This window comes from Monodelphis domestica, chromosome 4 (genome assembly GCF_027887165.1).
Source record: "Monodelphis domestica isolate mMonDom1 chromosome 4, mMonDom1.pri, whole genome shotgun sequence".
Classification (NCBI taxonomy): Eukaryota; Metazoa; Chordata; class Mammalia; order Didelphimorphia; family Didelphidae; genus Monodelphis; species Monodelphis domestica.
This window is the reverse complement of record NC_077230.1, coordinates 90,282,168-90,301,451: the sequence shown is the minus strand read 5'-3', so window position 1 is coordinate 90,301,451 and position 19,284 is coordinate 90,282,168. Positions and strand designations below refer to the sequence as shown.

Here is a 19,284-nt window from a genome sequence, read left to right as displayed (position 1 = left end):
CAGTCTTGGCCTCCACCTCCCTTCCTGGTCATTTCCAAACCATTCTACTATACACATACTCCTTTCTCCCTTTGCAGCTGTCCTGCCTTATGTGCTATCTTTCTCTGTTAGAATTTAAGCTCCTTGATGGCAAGACTGTCCTGCTTGTTTATTTATATCCTCAATGCTCATTACAGAGCATATTCTTTTAAAACCCTTACTTTCTGACTTAGTAACAATTCTAAGAGAGAAAGGTGAGGGCTAGGCAAGCACAGCATCTAGAACATAGTAAGTGCTTAATAAATGTCTTTCATTACCTCATTTACCCCTATATATGTCCTTGAGTTTGATTGGTCATAAGATCCAGAAAGGACCCTTAGAAGATCACTGAGCCTAATTCTCTCCATCTTATTGAAACTGAGCTTCCAGATAGTGGAAATGACTTGCCAAAGGTCACACATGCAGTTGATAGTAGAGAACAAAAAGAAAACAGGAAAATGACTTATTTTCTTGTCTTTAACATTAAATCTTAGTTTCATTTATCCTTCTCTTGAAAAAAGAGGGATATGCTTAAGTTATAGTCACAAAAATTGATGATGGAGCAGACTGCAAAGTTTTAGGATCATTTTGTTTAAGTCTTTATACAAAAAGAAAAACTTTGTTTTGCATACTGAATTTTTCATTTTCATAGAAATGTTGATGCTTCACAATTTTCCTTTTAGATCCCTTGACAATTTTCCCATTTCTTTTTGGGGGCAAGAATCTCGGGAGAGACGAAAAATGCCATTCTTGATAACCACTTTTCAATATGGTAGCTGCAACACAATTTAAAATGATTATGACTCATTAGCATGCTCCAGACCTGGTGCTCTATCCACCTATCTCTCCAAGCTGCCCCATGCCCAAGTGGGAGTGCATATTCAGGGATTTCCATAAGAGAACTCCAGGAGAGAACAATCAGAACTTTAGCCGGTTTGTGTTTTTTGAATTCTGTAATGTTTCTGCATAGTTAAGTATATCTGTGCTCCTGGAGATACACCATTATTAAAGAGGGTGTTTGTTTCACAGCTGAGCATCTTATGCTCTTTCAAAGTACTTCCTTTGGGGGCAGTTAAGTGGCTCAGGGGATTGAGAGCCAGGCCAAAATCAGGAGATCCTGGATTCAAATCTAGCCTCAGACATTTTCTAGCTGTGTGACCCTGGACAAGTCACTTAACCCCCATTGCCTAGCCCTTGCCACTCTTCTGCCTTGGAACCAATAAACAGTATTGACTCCAAGACAAAAGGTAAGAATTAAAAAAATAAAAGAAATACTTCCTTTGACTCTCAGAAGCAGAGGGGCAGTATTAGCAGTATTAGTAACTGCTGCTCTAGTCTCAGTTGACTGGGTATATTTTGGAGAATGGGAGAGAAGATATTTGGGCTGCAGTAATTAGTTATACAAGATCTCCTTAATCAATTTCTAAATACAAGTGTACAAGGAGAGATTCTCGTGCAGGTAACTCCCAAGCTTTTTGTTAGGAGGTTCTATATTTCATTTCCCAAAAGCCTTGAACTTACAGGGTATGTGCTTGATCCTGATGCTGAAATTACTGAGAAAGGCACCACTGACAGTTAAGTTCTCCCCTCCTTTATTGGAGATTCTGGAAGACCTTGGAGCCTGAGAGGTATGGTGGGGACAGTGACCTTGGAGCTCCTGCCTGCAAAGCATCAATGGGTTTACGTTTGCTGATCTTATCCCCTCAGCGCGACTCTGTCTCATAGACAGAGTCTCTATCTGTCTTCTCATGTGACAGAGCAGGACAGAACTTTGCAGGGCTGGGTACAGAGTACGGCCTTAGTAAAGAGTGGATAATTGTCTAATCTACCTAGGGACCTTGGGAAAAGTGCAAGTGGGCTGCTTCCAAGAAGGCATTCACTCTCCATCACGAGGGCTCTTCAATCCAAGGCTGGACAAACACTAGCTTGGTATCTTGTAAAAGAGATTCCTGCTTCAGGTGTGTTCGGGATGAGGTGGTAACTGAGTTGGACAACTCTAGGATCTATAAAGATCTAGCATCTTTTGAAGGCAATATGGGAAGTGGAAACAGCATTGGTTCTTCAGTCAGAAGACCTGTGAACTTATTCTGTCTTTGATGCCTACTCCTATTATGACCTTGGCCAAGTCACTTAAACTCCATGTGTCTCAGTTTCCTCATCTGTAAAATTAGGAGGTTGGACAATATGGCTTCTAGGTTCCTTTCTAGTTCTACAATTCGTGCTCCTAATGAGCTCCCCTGAAATCTCCCACCAACCTACTTGTTATGAAAATCGTAGATCTCCTGGATGTTGCCAAAGATGATGTGTTCTTTATTAAGAATCCCAGGAGGGATCTCTTCCACGCCACTTGTCATTTCCCACAGGTATGTCTGGAAGACACCAACAGGTTTCAGCACCGTACAGCCATGCAAAAATGTAAACAGAACAGACAGGCTCTCCAATTTGCTGGCTCAAGGCCCAGACTGGGAAATGTAAGATTAAGTACATAAACAAGAAAGCAAACAAACTGGAAAAAAATCAAAGCTCAATATGCCAAATCACTCCCACTTAATCACAGGTGAAATTTATTCCTTGAAATGAAGTGAGATTGTAAGAGAACTCCTTCCCCCCCAACACTGAACCATGTTAATTGTTTATTACCTGACCAGTGGGAGATATGTATTTTGTTTTAAACTATGAATTATCTAGATAATTACTTTAATTCCCCATTTTACTTGGCAGATATAGACTCAATCTGTGGGCAATTTGGGGTATCTCTTCTCAAAATACTTCCTGATTCCATGATTCTTCTAGCCCCAGCTCCATCTTCTTGGAGACAGTTTTAAAAAATTCTCTGAGGAAAAGAACACAGAGGCCTGAGTTCTGTGCTTTCCACAATACGGACCACTGGCGAGGATCCCAGCTTTCTGACAAGGCTAGGATCACTTACAGTAAGTACCTACTAACAGCATTTAGACTTACCTCTAAGCACTCATGTAAATCCCTTACATACGCCTTTTCTGTCTGGAGGAGTTCTGCCATGATGAATCTAGAAACAAACAAGCAAACAAACAAACAAAAAACAACACATGACCTTCCAGTAAGCCACCTCTGCACACTCACACATTGATGCCACTTTTGATTGTTCTCCATGGTCCTCTCTATCAATGTTCATTCTCCGAGTTAAAACTTGGCTCAAAGCTCAGAGTATTAAATGACGATAAATTGCTCTAAACTGAGAGGCAAAAAGACCCTGGACCTGGTCACATAATAAGTGGGATTTGAACTCAGGCTTGTAAGAGTCTAAGTTCCACACTGATTTTTCTACATGCCTCTTAGAGAGGAGGTCTTCATGAGTTGCTGTGATCGATGGATACATTACCCAATGACTAACCTGAACTGAGCTAGGGTTGTCCTAGATGATGGTCCATTCCTAGGACCATAAGAGAAACCTTTCTGATAGTTCAGGGCTTAAAAGAGCTTCCCCTCTATTGTTATGGCTCTTGGGAATCCAGGGTTCCCAATCATGTCCCAATTAGGTGCTGGAAGAGAACTGTAGATCTGGATACAATGGAGGTAGAAAAAATGTGCCTTTCTCCTTTCCTGCATTTAGTGCAAGTCAAGGAAAGAATAGACCCTTCCAGTGGAGCCCTGCCACCACCCCCCCAATCTGTCTGACAACCCCAGGGAGAATGCCTGAAACCCTTAGACAGTTCCAGGGTCCCCCTCCCAAACTGCCTTTGTCTGTACTTCTCAAGCTTCGTTTTCTCCTAAGCTTGTATAATACCCCATAGGACTAAGAAGCAGCCCCACAGTCTAATCCCATGATTCCATCCTCTTCATTAAAAACCACCCCATCGTAGCCACTCCTGGGCACAAATTATTCATTTGCCTGGATGGATGGGTGTTCTCCCTCCCGCTGGTACCAGCCTATCATTATGCACCTTCCCTTCCTTTCTGAGGTCTCTGCTGAGAAGGTAGAGAGTAACCTGGCAACCGGGAGTGAGTGCTGGCTTGATATTCAGATCACAGGAAAAGATGTGGAGAGCTTGAAGGCATCTTAGAAGCCATCTAACACAACCCCTCATTGTGCAGAGGAGGAAACTGGTGACTTGCCATGGTCACACGAACCAGGTCTCTTTCTGCCTCCAGGTACAGTGTTTTAGCCATGATATGTGTTGCTTCTCCAATAAATCTGGATTCTAGTCCTGGATCTACCATTTACTAGTTATGTGACCTTATGCAAAGCACTTAAGTGTTCTACTGGCTTCCTATCTGTATTATGGGACAGATAGGTGATGTAGGAGATACAGCACTGGACCTGGAGGCAGGAAGACTGACCTTTCTGAGTTCAAACCTGGCTTTAGACACTTACTAGCTGTGTGACCCTGGGAAAGTCATTTAATCATTTTGGCCTCAGTTTCCTAATCTGTAAAATAAGCTGGAAAAGGAAATGGCAAATCACACTAGTATCTTTGCCAAGAAAACTCCAAATGGAATCAGGAAGAATTGGACACAACATTTGTCAGAGGTAGAGATCTCAGAGCCTGTCTAGGATTAAGATGTGAGTGCCCTCTCAAAGGCAGATTACTCAGTCTGTCTAGATAAGGTTCGAGCACCTTCTCTTTCACCTTCTTTATTCTTAGCCTAATAAAATACATTATTGCAGGCAATAACATGTTGTTAATCATTAGACTGTTCCCTGAGCCTTATCTGCTACACCTTCTCGTTGATTTTTCTCCAAGGATCGTTTTACTGTCTGTGGTCCTTGCCGTTAAAAGGTGTTACCAGCTTGAATTAAAGCACACTCATTCTACCATCAGTAGGTGAGGTCCTTCTGACTCCGATCTTTTTCTCTGGCCTCTCATTTTCCATCGCCCTTACCTGAGGAACTCCTGGTTCCGGTTCTGCCCCCCAGGGGGGCATCTTACAAACATAGAAATACTGTACAGCTTGGGCACCCTCACTGGTAGGATTAACTGAGAAAACAACTGGGAATTATTTGGAAATGATAAAGTCCAATGTAAATCTCAAATGTGAGGATGAGGATGCCATTAGGGAAAGAACGAGTTCTTTCCATCCTTTTCTGAAATGCTCTTTCCTGAAACCCTATCTAGAAAAAACCTGAAGTCTATAGGTCTGAGATCTAGTCCTCGTTCTAGCTCTGACCCGTTTCATGGTCTCTGGCAAGACCTGGGTTTCCCCAATTGACTTGAATAAACAAGCTTTCATCAAGCAGCTACTTTCTTGACAGCACTGGGCCAGGGATCATGAAGGACTCGAGGCATAATCTTTACCTTCAAATTGTTTGTGATCTTGTTGGGCACAAGCCACTGGCTCAGTTGGTCTCGCCCTCACTTGATTTTCCTAGAACTCTGTCTGGATCTCTCATTCACTTCCATCCCATTCTACACATATTTATGTAACAAGTTGTTTACTTCCACCCCCCTCTCACCCCGTCACCAACCAGCCCTGTATTGTAAACTTGAGGTTGTTATTTTCTCCACTTCCTACCTCCAACACCAAGTAGGGTACTTTGCTTATGTCATGTGCTTAGGAAATGTTTGGTGAACTGGTTTAAAAAACAAACAAACAAACAACAACAACCAGTACCTTCTGTATTAGAATCACTATCAAGTACTGGTTCCAAGGCAGAAGAACAGTAAGGGCTATGCAATGGGGTTAAGTGACTTGCCCAGGGTCATACCACTAGGAATTATATGAGATTAGATTTGAACCCCAGCCTGGCTCTCAATCCACTGAGCCACCCAGCTCCCCCACAAGAGAGAACATTGTAAGGAGACTAAAATAATTTAAGAATGAGTGGTATAGGTCTGGAGGAGGAAAACGTAGCATTCTGGCAAAAATAAAATCCTAGAGAGAAGGGACTATTTTTTTTTCATTGTGCCTAGAACACAGTAGTTTAATAAATGTTTAAGAAAATGTCCTTGGGAATGGACAAGAGACGTTTTAAAGAAAGGACTATTAGAACTTGTTGATGGATTGGCCATAATTATTAAAGGAAAAATCAAACATGACTGGAAGGCTGTGAGCCTGGATGTCTAGAAAACCAATAGTACAATTTATGACAGTAAGAAAGTTTAGAAAGGGGCTGATTTGGGAAAGTAAGATGCTGAATTTTAGTTTTAGGGAAACTGAGGCTGAAGTGACCATGTGGTGTTTGATGACATAGTCTTGCAGACAGCTGGAGCCCAGATGAGAGGGTGATAGTGGAGATAACGGTTTGGGAATCATTAGCAAAGAGGAGGTAATATAAGTTGTGTATATCATGATCTGGATGGGATTGTTATGAGAACATTATGTGATGTAAAATGAGACCATTATTAGGAGGTGAAGATTAAAGTCAAAACACTGGGGGCAGCTGGGTGACTCAGTGGATTAAGAGTCAGGCCAGGAGATGGGAGGTCCTGGGTTCAAATCTAGCCTCAGACACTTCCCAGCTGTGTGACCCTGCGCAAGTCATTTAACCCCCATTGCCCAGTCCTTACCACTCTTCTGCCTTGGAACCAATACACAGTATTGATTCTAAGGTGGAAGTTAAGGTTTTTTAAAAAATAAAGTCAGAACTCCTCTCCTCCTTGATGAGAGAAGGAAAGCGCCATAGATGGAAAATTGGACAATACGATGCTCTCCTCACCCCAGAGAGAGAAACAAAGAGATAATGACTGGGCTAAACACAAACGTTTTACGGCTACTGTATCTACAGTACTAATGGCTGTGCTTCGTAGCACCTTAGGCTAATCATCTGCTCTCTTGAGACGTGTATTATGGCTTAAAGGTGCTTGTATTGGGGGCAGCATTTCTGGGGTGGTTATTGGATTCCTATTATTTTCACCTAAGTGAGTTCCAACTACAAACCATAGATGGCAGATTGAGAAGGAAGCAGGTCATGATCTCCACAATTAGCATCCGTTCTTGCCAGTGGGTTCCATTAGCCACATGTAAACTTCTTTGTCAATTGTTTTCATTTCCTTCAGATGACTCTTAAACCCTAAAACTGCCCATCTGGTTAAAACTCTCCATTTTAATAACTGTATATGCCTGTAAAAGGTGCTTGTTAAAGCGTGATGTGAATGAAACGACGTGGGAGGAGCCCTCTGGCTCTGTCCCTTGCGGAAGATGAGTTTTTGCACTTTTTTGATGTGCTGACTGATGGTGCTTTTTTCTTTGTCTAAAAAAGTACTATTTGCTATATGGGATGACTCTTTAAGAAAGAGACAGGTAGGAATATTCAGGAAAATCATGATGATGTTAAAAAAAGACATCAATAAAAACATTTAAAAACAGGGGGCAACTAGGTGGCTCAGTGGATTGAGAGCCAGGTCCTAGGTTCAAATCTGGCCTCAGACACTTCCTAGCTGTGTGACCCTGGGCAAGTCACTTGACCCCCCATTGCCTAGCCCTTACCACTCTTCTGCCTTGGAACCAATGCACAGTATTGATTCTAAGACAGAAGGGGAGGGTTTAAAAAACATTTAAAAACAAAAATATTAAAAGAACAAGTAAAAAAAATTGTTGATTAAATGAAGGTCAGGAGAAGGGGAAGGAAAGGATAGCCATGAAAGACATTCTATAAAATCATGGAGACAGAACTAGAAGGGAATTCTCCATTAAGTCCTACCCTTTTATTTTACTGGTGTAAGGAAATGGAGGCGCACATAGGCGAAATGACTTGCATAGCTAGTAAATATCTGAGGTATGATAAAAATCAAGCCTTTCTGATTCCAAGTACAAGAACTTTATTCACACTTAGTGACTCAACTGGCTATGGGTTATAAAGGAAAGGGATCCTTTTAAAAAACTCTTACCGTCTGCCTTATAATAAATACTAAATATTGGTTCCAAGGCAGAAGAACAGTGAAGGCTAGGCAACTGTGGTTTAGTGACTTGCCCAAAGTCACACAGCTGGCATTCTTTTCTTTTCTTTTCTTTTTTTAAACCCTCACTTGCTGTCTTAGAATTAATACTATATTTTGATTCTAAGGTAGAAGAATGGTAAGGGCAAAGCAATGAGGATGAAGTGACTTGCCCAGGGTCACCTAGTTAGGAAGTGTCTGAGGCAAGATTTGAACCAAGGACCTCTCTCGATCCACCGAGTCACCTAGCTGCACCTTTATGGGGTATTTCTTAGCATGTTCTCTCTGCTTTTCAGGGCTAGGGTTGCCCATTGAGCACATACTCTTTCTTCCGGGCTGATTTCCTCTTCTCTTCATTGACCTCATGGCTGGCATCCCGTAGTTTGACCTCACGGTCCGAGAGGCTTGCTGGGATGATGTCCAACTCCAAGTCCTTATTATCCTAGAGACAGAGCGATGAAAAAAGATCACCTTGTGGACATGTAAGGAAGAGGTCACTGAAAGACACAAGGGAATGGGGGATAGAATGGGCAAAGGAATGAATGACTGACAGCCAGAGAAATGTGCTTTCAGGGAAAGGAGATGTGAGGATGGACCAGAACCCAAACCCCAAATCCATAAGTGCTCCTCTAGGAGGGAAGGTTGGTTTGTTTGAAGTTCTTTTTTTTCTACACGAATTTGAGTAAAAAAAAGTTATAGTCCTGGTTAATGTTCACAGAAAAAAAATACAAACAGAATGCAATGAGTATGTATCTCTTAGAGATAATAAACATGTTGTATAACCAATCAAGTAAGCCTTCTACCTTGCTCAGAGCTACAGAGCACAGGATGCTTTGGGTGAGCCTAGCACGTGACCATCACAAAAACTCGTCATCTTTAAATTCATGTGTGCTTTCATCTCCCTGAGGAGGCAAGCAAAGCAAAGCTTTTACTTAAAGAGACACTTATCCTTGGAAATAGGAGGCGAAAAAGAAACACAATTAATGAGTCCATGGATTTTTCTTCCTCCATATAGATACTAGTTAGCATCTGGACTTTGGCTTTGGGTCAATGGGTGAGCGGACCTCCCTTGACGTATGTTCAATGGTAACTGAGGTCCTAGTGGCCATCTAACACTCATCCTGCCTTAACTTTTTCCTATCCATCAATACCAGCCAATTCTGTAGATTCGTAAAGAATAGTTCAAATACACCCCACTACACTCTTCAACTGTAAAATGGGAAGAAACTGGTGGGCTCCACTCCATAACCAAGGACAGCCGTGTCTGTCATTTCATTTTAGGAAGGACAGATGGAGCCTGAGTCAATGGAATATGCAGGCGGTCCACAAGCCTTTTAGTAGATTTGCTTCTCTGGATAACTTAAAAAAAAACTCTTAACCCTTCATCTTGAAATCAATACTGTGTATTAGTTCCCAGACAGAAGAGCAGGAAGGGCTAGGCATGTGGGGTTATGTGACTTGCCCAAGGTCACACAGCTAGGAAGTGTTTGAGATTTGATCGCAGGATCTTCAGTCTCTAGGTCTGACTCTCAATCCATTGAGCCACCCAACTGCCTCCAGGTTCCCCCTATAGTTGACAGATTTAATGTGGACACCCAATGGCCTAGTCCACTACGGTTCAGAACTCCCAAGCTCAAGTGATCCACCCTTTTCAGCTTCTTCTAAAGCAGAGATTATAGGCATGTGCCACCATGTGCAGCCAAACTCTAGTTTCTAGGCTTAATTGGTTCCACGAATCCTTTGCCTAAAATAAGAGTATGAGAATCATCTTTATGTTCTCTTTCCCCAAATAGCTCTCCTACAATTCCCATCAACTATGCCCTATATCTTCAACAATTAAGCTCTCAGTTGCTAGGACTGTCACACAAATAACATCTGACAAGGGCAGCCCCCTCCACAGCTGGGCAGATAGCAATTTGCCAGTTAGATCAAATGAGTACAGTAGGGTGCTAATGAGGCCAAAATTATGAGTTCAATTCCCAAAGTGGGCCAATTAATTTGACTCAGAGGAAAGTTCTGCTCTACAACCAAGAAAGCACCAATCACCCTGGCCAGCCATGCAAATTCACTGATAGCTCTGGCTCAATGTAATCCATTCCCTCTACTACAAAACTCAGAGCGACTGGCCTCCTGATGGTCAGCAAACTCATCTTTGGATGCCAAGTATGACATAGACATAATCTACATTTTGTTGTAGTAAAAGTGGCAAGATTGGAAGTGATTAAAGGATGAAGGAGCCTTTCTGCACCTACCTCAGTGTTGACTCCCAGAGCTTTCTCCAGAGAATAGCGGTACTTCCCCATCCTCAGGGAGAAGTCCCTATAGTGCTTGTCCACCGTCGTCACCCACTTCCTGATCTCAGTGGCATGGATGTGACCTTTCTCAACAAAGCTGTCAGCCAGTTGAATCAGAAGCTTCACTTTCTCCTTTGTTTGCTGCCCCCAAAAGATGATTCCATGTTACAGGATTAACTTTATTGTGATCAAACAAGCAACAAGCATTTATTAAGCATCTACTGTGTGCCAGGCACCATGATAAGTCCTGAATAAAAAGTTAAAAATGAAATAGTCTCTGCCCTCTAGAAGTATATTGGTGAGGTAGCTTGTTTCTTCCTCATCCAGACCTCTCCTTGTCCTCTAATGAGTCGAATATGCCCATTGGTGTGCATTTCCTGCCAGTTTGCTTTTGTTTATTAAATTACTAAAAATTCACCAGGGAAAAACATTAACAAAAAAATGAAACGGGCACCAGTCTAAATACCACTGAAATCATTCCTACACTTGTGTGCCTCAAATGGCTATTCCAGGATGAGTGGTCTGGGACCTTCAGATGTACAGAAGGCAAATGACAAAACTAGAGGAGACATGATATAGATTATGACTCTCCAAATATTATGCACATTGGTGTATTCCTAGAGTCTAAAGCTATCAATCATCTGATTCAAAAGCTAGTGCCTTGTGGAATCTTCAAGAAGTAGTTACTAAGGAGCAGAGCTGGAGAAATGCCAGTCCAAACAAGATGGCAGGAGGTGAGGACCTTGGCACCTTCCCTCCTATCTCAGAACAGAACCTACTTAGCAGGGGAGTTGATGGGTCAATTTTCCTTAACAAAAGTAAACCAAAACGAAGTCCTGAATGGTCAGTTTTGATGACGGTGGTAGCCAACTGAACATGAGGAAGGGAAAGGCTCTGGAGTTCAATGAGAAGAAAGGTTAAGATAAAAATTTTAAAAGGCAAAAAATAAATATAATTTGTGGGTATCTTAGGCACACATAGTTGTTTTATTAAGTCTATTCTATGGAAGAGATGCTCTTGAGTATTGTGTTTATTCAAAGTTTACATAATTTTTAGTTGTTGTGATCAAGATTTCTTGGGAAATCATGAAGTTCCTTTAGTGGCTTCAAGCTTTTACCTTACATGAAGGGCCATCTTATTTATTTATTTTTTATTTTAACAATCCTTACCTTTCATCTTAGGATCAATATTGTGGATTGGTTCCAAGGCAGAAGAGTGGTAAAGGTTAGGTAATAGGGGTTAAATGACTTGCCCAGAGTCACACAGCTAGGAAGTGTCTGAGGCCAGATTGGAACCCATGATCTCCCTCCCATCTCTAGGCCTGGCCTTTCAATCTACTGAGTCGCCCAGAGCCATCTTCTTAATATTGACATTCTTCCAGGCGGTTATTTGGCTATGAGTCATAGGATGTCTAAGTAGACAGTCCTCACAAATTTGAAATTGAGGATTAATGGAGGGGCAATGGAGAGCAGTGGGCAGAGCCTCGAGGACAATTTCAAGAGGGAATCTTAAAGAAGAAGTAAAGGATATCATCAAAGAAATGTGGGAGAAAGAAAGATGATCAGGTCATATGACAAGAGTGAAAGATAACCAGTGCACAGCTTATGTTCACTGCTAGCATTTTCATAATGTCAAGAGAAGTGGGGGTGGTGCTCAAAATATCTCGGGGGACCCCATGTGGCACCCTTATGAAAAGTCAAAGACAAAAGTGTCTCATAGGGTTGGTATTCATGGAGGAGTTATGAACCATGTGGTTAGAAGGAAAAGGCACACTGATGAAGTCAAAGATCCATTTGAGTATTTGAGACAATAAAGTTCAATCGACTTGTACATAAAATATTTTTATCTTAGATTCTAGTGTCACTTATTGGGTCCTTTAGCTAGAGACTTCAGACTTGAGTGCCTGATTTTCTACTTGTAGTCAGTTAACCCCAATTTCAGGGATGGTCAAGCCACAGGAAAATGAACACTTGGAGTTGATTTTAAAATATCTTACATTTAGGACTTTTCATTTATTGATAATTTTAGCTAAGTTTCAGCCTGTTATTTTCCACATCACATTTTACCCTGTCAAGATATCCGGGAATCTTAATCATGTCATTTCTGGTGTCTGTTTCTCTCTGCCTTTTTCAAATCTGATTATTGTTCCATCTACGTCTTTTTCTTTTTCATAAACAAAAATGTGGATCGGGAAAGGGCTAAAGAAAGAGATTTACAATAATTCATAAGAGTGCTCTGTCCAGGTTCATTCAGGGCCATTAATCAATATTCTGGATATTGTTATTCAATCATCTAGGCTCATTCTCACTTCACCCACATTTCACCATCCCAACCCTGAGGATATCAAGGAGACTGTCAAAAGCCAGTAGTTAATAAATATTAAGTGCCAAGTAGTGAGCTAAAGCACTGGGGATACAAATATAAAAAAAGTAAAAAAAATCTCTATGAAGTTTAAATAAAATAAAGATAAATGAACAACTTCAACATCTATTCTTAGCTGCTCAGCCTAATATAGTTATCAAAAAAAAAGGAAATTATGTTAGTTTGGCATGACTTCATGAAACCAACTTATTCTTAGAGACCACCTAATTATCTGCCTAAATGACCACAAAACACTCTGATTTGGGATTTTGCTAGGGATTAACATAAAGTTTATCAGTCTGTGGTTTTCAGGTCTCATCCTTTCCTTCTTTTGAAAAATCATCATAATACTTCCTCTCTTACTAGTGGCATCTATTCTATTTTCCATTATTTTTAATTTTTTTAAAAAATCTCTTACTTTCTGTTGTAGCAACAAGTCTTAAGATAAAGGGCAAGGCTGAGGCAAACAGGATTAAGTGACTTGCCTAGGCTCACAGAGCTAGGAAATGTCTGAGACCATTATTTTTCAATATTTCTTTTAAAAAATATCGATATTAGCATAGTGCCTGGCATACAATAGGCACTTATTAAATATTTATTGACACAAATATTGTATAAGTTCAAGACTCTTCAGTCTTGTTACAGTTGTTTTTCAGTTAGGACCAATTCTTGGTGATCCCATTTGGGGTTTTTGTGGCAGAGGTACAGGAGTGGTTTGTCATTTCCTTCGCCAGATCATTTTACAGATGAGGAAACTGAGGCAAACATGGGCAATGACTCACCCAAGGTCGTACTGTGATTTTATTTTCAAGTACCTCCAGTATCCTGGGAAATAATTTGTTTGTGCCTAGAGGTTGGAATATAATGAAGGTGGCCAGGTACAGGTGTTCTTCTCATTTCAAATTCCCTTCTATACCTATTTTTCCTGTACTTTCTAGTTGGATGACCACTCTCTTTGCTGAAAAAGAAGGCAGTCAATGGGAGCTGAATTCTGCCTTCTCTCTATCACCAATGTCTTCCCAAAGCAATAAGTTCTTTTGCTTCTTGTCCTGGATACACAAAAAATGAACCCTTTAGGGGACAATTTGGTGGCTCAAAGATGTCCTGGGTTCAAATTTGGCCTCAGACACTTCTTAGCTTTGTGAACTTGGGCAGGTCACTTAACCCCCATTGCCTAGCCCCTACTAGTCTTTTGCCTCAAAACTAATATACAATATTGATTATAAGACAAAGTCAGGGTTTAAACAAACAAAAAACAACAGGACGTTTGTACACTTTGCATGAGCCTCAGTTCATCTGGGACCTTAATATCCTTCCAAGTCTTTTTATGTAGTAGGGCCACATGTTTATGCACTACTCTGTCTCTCACAAATACCCTTTGTAGAGAGGAGTCTTAGTGTAGCCATGCTGGGTTTTTAGAGACTTCCTCTTTTTTCTCATTGTGATTATTTCTGATCGTATGGTAAGACTGATTGGTTTTTTAGAATTGCTCATCCTCTAGGGAATCAAATTTCAGCAATGGGATTATAGCTGTTTTTCTTCTGGGTTTTACGATATGGATTTCCTAAACCCAAGATCCATCTCATGTTTATTCTTCCCTTTTCTTGCTACCACAGGATCAAGGATGAAGCATTCATCTTTCTCCATGGTTTCCGTTATGTTTACATCACTAACCCATTCTTCTTTGCTCATTAGAATTAAGTCCAGAAAAGCAGTTTTGTTGCTTCCTCCTTGTTGCTTCCTTTCCCTTTGGATATTAAATTATGAGTTAGGCCAGCCAAGAATTTGTCAGATGGGCTGCTCTTAGCAGAATTGGACTTCTTAGAGATGCCAGAAAAGTTGAATTCCCCATCAGGACATTGCTTGCTTGGCTTTCTGCAAGTTTTGTAATTTATATTAGGAAAGCAACTCCCACAGAATACTTTTTTCTATTTCTCTTTCTTGTCCTCACCCAAATGCTCCCCTCCATGTTTCTATTTTCAAGTTTGGAGAATCGTGTAGAGTGCTGCTTCTCACCTCTGACCAGGCCAGTTGCTTTTAAGCAGTGGAAGGATCCAGAAAACCTTTGGTTGCTATAACATAGCTATGAGAATTCTCTGGGATCCCGAAGACAAAAGAACCTGCACTCTAGACCATATTCTGCACATTTTGGCCTTTATCATTGGTCAGATATTTTCCTATGACTGCAATGTCCTCCTACCCACTACTTTCCATTTGACTTCCTTTACAACCTCTTACAATTCGTCTTTAATGTCATAAGCATGTCCCCAAGCTTTCCTAGGTTCCCTAGTTGCAAGAAACATTTTTCCATGGGACTTCATTTAGTATCTGTTTTTAGAACCTTGAATGTTCTGATCATGTATTTATGTGGCACACAGGACAGCTAGGTAGGTGGTGCAGTGGATAGAGCTCAGAGCCTAGGGTCAAGAAGACTCAAGTTCAAATCCAGGCTCAGACTCTTCCTAGCTGTGTGACCCTAGACAAGTCACTTTATCCTGTTTGTCTCAATTTTCTCATCTGTAAAATGAGCTGGAGAAGGAAATGGCAAATCACTCCAGTATCTTTGCCATGGATTTCCCCCAATGGGGTCATGAAGAGCCAGGCATGACTGAAATAACTGGACAATAAAATGAACATACATGATTCAAGTCCCTTTGTGACAGCAGCAATCATGTTTGAGTTAGACAAAACACTTCTCTAGCCCTGTCACATTCTGTGCTCTGCATACTAAAGGGCCTGATAAATATTAATTTAATTGAATGAAATGGGAAGGAATGGAATAAAGAACCATAGTCCAAGATACTGCTTATACTTGGACTTGTACAGAAATTTTGTAGAAGTATCATGAAAGAGAATTATGGCATGGTGGATCAAGACCTGGCCTCAGTGTCAGGGAGAACTGGGGTCAAGGCTTGCCTCCGAGACATATTGGCTGATAGGCAATGAGCATATCATTTCATTTTCAGCACCCCGAGCAGCTCTCTTAAGACTACATGTTGCCAATCTGCATTTGTTTAAGGAATTTTTTGATGGGGCAATGAGATCATAGATCTAGTCCCACTGCCCATCCATCCATCCATCCATCCATCTATTTATCTCTCTATATCTATCCATCCACCTATCCATCCATCCATTTACATATCTATCCATCTATTTATCTGTCTATCTATGTCCATATTACCTAAACATGTAATATATAACAACGTAATATAAGTTCCTTTTGGGCAGGAAGAGTTTAGTTTTTATCTTTGTATCCCCATAAGCAGATACTGTTCCTGGCAGGTTCATTGTAGGGCCTTACTAAATGTTGATTGACCAAATGGTAGCATTGCAATGATAGAAAGTCCAATAACATAATACAGGTCAAAACTGGATTTGGGGAGCGGTTCAAACTTTTTCATTCATACAACAAATATTGTAGCCGCCTATTTGGTATGACATTCTGTTTTAGGTACTACGGTGCCTTGAATAGAAAATACATAGATATGCAAGTCAGAGTCCTTGCCATCCTTCCTCCCAAACCCTGGAGAATTCAAACTAGCAAAATAAATACAAAGTGCAAAAAAGCAGAAAATACTAAGTATCACAGTATTTGAAATTATGTAGACAAAAAAGCACCATTGGATTTAAAAAAGGGGGAGAAACACTTTCATTTGACATATAGGGAAAATATGCATGGAAGAAGAGATTGAGTTAAAGGAGGGAAGGAATTTGGTAAGGAAGGGGACGTTCCAAAGAATGAGAAATACAAGTGGATTTAAGAAACATGTCTTTGTTTGAGGATAGGAAAGAGGAACATTTTAGCCTGAGAGGAGTGTCTATGAAGGGAAGTAATGGGAGATCAGTCTAGAAAGGTAGGTAAGGACTAGCCTAAGAGGAGTTAAAACTCTCATTCTAAGGAATTTCAGTTTTCTTTTAGAAGCAGAGGAAAATGCAAAGCTTTCAAGTACAGGAATGACTTCATTAAAGCAGTGCAGGGAGGTGATGATGAGTCTCAAACTACAAAGGTGGGAACAGGAAAGCATGATGGGCTTGGGAGGGAATTCGGAAGAAGGGTGGATCTAATCAATCATTTGTACTAAGTGAGAAGCAGCATCATGTATTGGATAAAGAGCTGGCCTTGAGCAGGAGGATGTGACTTAAGTTGTCTCCCTTCTAGAAACTTCGCTAAGTTACAGAGAAGGGAATGACTTGCTTTAGGAGAGGAAATTTCCTCACCTGGGAGTCCTAGATACCAATGAAATCACCAGCTAGTCCCCATCCGTATTTGTAATCATAATTGATCATGTGATTTGCCAAAGCTCCATTTCCCTGATTTGGAAACGTAGCTTCCTACAAGGCTGGTTGTGCTGCAGCCCAGATTCTATTTTGAAATCCAGATGTGAGAGTTCCCATCTAAAGCATCTCAGTCCTACTTTATATAAGCGAGACAGGACTGGCCTTCCCACTGTATGGACCATAGTCAACTATGTATCCTTCTCCCCAGAGGAAGGGAAGACTGTCTCCAATGGGATCATTCCAAATCTACTTCCATTGGAGATGGGAATGTATTACAGGGATTTTTAAAGCATGATGTCTGACTCACTGGTATTTAAATTAATTTATATTCTCTGATTTCATATTATATTCTCAGACTGGACAGGGAGTGTGCTAGATGGCAGTGGAAAGACACTCTCAGATAAGGCACTGACTCTATGTGTTGTACAAAGCAAATTGTTTGTGGAAAATCCTGTGGCAAGAAATCTCAGGTTCAGGAGAAGTATGGGCTTTATTGGGCAGAATCTAAACAGAAGCTGCTCCTTTCATCAGAGTGGGCAATAGAGTGGGGATGGGGTGGTCAGGGGAGAAATGCACCCCATTAACTTCTAGAACATTCTTCATCTCTGCAGAGGTAGCTCGTATAGTTCTGGGAAGAGCAGGCTGGTCTCCATCTGCTGTTTTTGGCACGGATGTCAAGAGAGTCTCTAAACATGGCAGGGAGCCCAGGGTATGGGGTGGGGGAAAGGGGGAGATAAAAGAGAAGGGACCTGAATTTGAGACAGAAAAGATTGGCACTTAAACCCCCTGGGTCCTGAGATCAAATCTTGGCTGAGGTACCAGATGGAAATGAAATTGGGAGATTAGTCCTGTTGCCTCTCATTAGCTTCATCCTACTTGGTACAAGTATGCAGGAGAGATGCTTTCTAGAGACTTCGACATGCCTCAGCTAGGGGTAGAAACCAAGGCAGAAGCGGGGCAGGGGGGAAAGCGATGCTCTTCCATTACAAATCCTCCTGCTTTGTGATCTTGTCCACGTTTATCCTAGTCCCCTCCAAATGGAGGAAGTATAGACAGGAGAGTGAGTGCTCAGACATCCAGTCCCTATCCATGTTCCCAATTATGTGACCCCTCTCCTCCCCTGGGTCTACGTGATTCCTCACGTTACTTGGCTTAAAGACTATCCCGGATGTAGGAGCCAAGAAAATTATTAGAGAGACAATGGTGAGTATCTGGAAACAGAATAGGCAGGAGCTGATCATTAAGAAACCAGGAACAGACTTGTTCTATTCAACAGCTGTAATTCAGGCCCCAAAGGAACTGCTTCCAACTATGTTTCCCTGGTAACTGTGGCTCACTGCTAAACACATCCATTCTCAGAAAAGCTGTAACTAGGAATTTTGGGGACAAGTACCACAACTGTGTCCAAGGGCAGATTTAGAAGTATGCTTTCTGCTGAAAGGGGGAGAAGACAGAGGCGCCAGGTAGACAAGAGTGGGACAGAGGAGGAGGAGGTTCCCTCAGGTTCTGATCCAGACCCTTTCCATTTTAACTCCTCTTTTTTTAAACCTTTACCTTCTGTCTTACAATCAATATTTTGTATTGACTCCAAGACAGAATTCCATCTTAGGATCAATGCTTTGTTTCAATTCCAAGGCAGAAGAACAGTAAATCTAAGCATCTGAGGTCAAGTGACTTGCTGGAAGTATCTGAAGCCAGATTTGAACCTGGAACCATTCATCTCTAGGTCCAGCTCTCAATCTTCTGAGCCACCCAGCTGCCCCCAATTTTAACTCCTTCTTACTAAAAAGCTCTGTTGTTTCTGCATGGCTGGAGGACCACAAGAACTACCAGTGTCTTTTAAGTCCATTTTCCTCTAAGTCTAGCAACCCAGGATAAACCACTGCCTAATCACCCCAGTTTATCCCAATTCTGGCTCTTGGGGTGTGCATTCTTCCCTCCCTGGTGAGTGGCGATAGGAGAGGCTGGAGCTCCATACCTTGGCAGGCACCCTGAATTCCCCATACTCTTTCAGCAGTTCCTGAGTCTCCTCTGTGGACTCCCCAGTGGCGCTGTGCGTTGAGAGGAAATATTCTCCTGTCTCTTGGATCCAGTCGAGCGCCTGTGGGAGGCAAGAACACCCCCAGATTCCCCAAAAAGCCAGTCCTCAGGAGGAAAATACACCAGAAGGAAGGTTTATCTGGATGATCTAATAGAACTTGAGAAATACTAACAGGCTGTGAGCTAACTAGTTTTCATTTGACTATTTCTGTTCTTTCCCTACAGGCTTGGCACACCCTGAGGGAATGGTTTTTCATTAGATTTTTCATTAGAGAAGCAGCTCAGGGTATTGGACTGAGGGATAGATAGCTTGGAATCAGAAAGATCTCCTTTCAAGTCCTGCCTCTGGCTTCTCCTAGCTATGTGATCCTGAGCAAGTCACTTAAACTTAACCTCTTGGTGCCCTAGGAAACGAAGTTACAGAAGAGTTGCTGCTT

At 41.5% G+C, this 19,284-nt stretch overlaps 1 protein-coding gene across 9 annotated transcripts in view; it reads right to left on the bottom strand.

Annotated features, from left to right (window-relative positions):
- Positions 1-19,284, bottom strand: part of KALRN (kalirin RhoGEF kinase) — a 1,009,634-nt gene that overhangs the window by 344,404 nt on the left and 645,946 nt on the right. For all 9 annotated transcript variants that reach the window (XM_056793564.1, XM_056793558.1, XM_056793562.1 and 6 more), the window contains 5 exons: positions 18,786-18,908; positions 10,127-10,309; positions 8,198-8,316; positions 2,980-3,046; positions 2,278-2,387 (listed from right to left, as the gene is read on the bottom strand). In XM_056793564.1, coding sequence (XP_056649542.1) covers positions 2,278-2,387; positions 2,980-3,046; positions 8,198-8,316; positions 10,127-10,309; positions 18,786-18,908 — 602 coding nt within the window. The remainder of the gene's footprint in view (positions 1-2,277; positions 2,388-2,979; positions 3,047-8,197; positions 8,317-10,126; positions 10,310-18,785; positions 18,909-19,284) is intronic.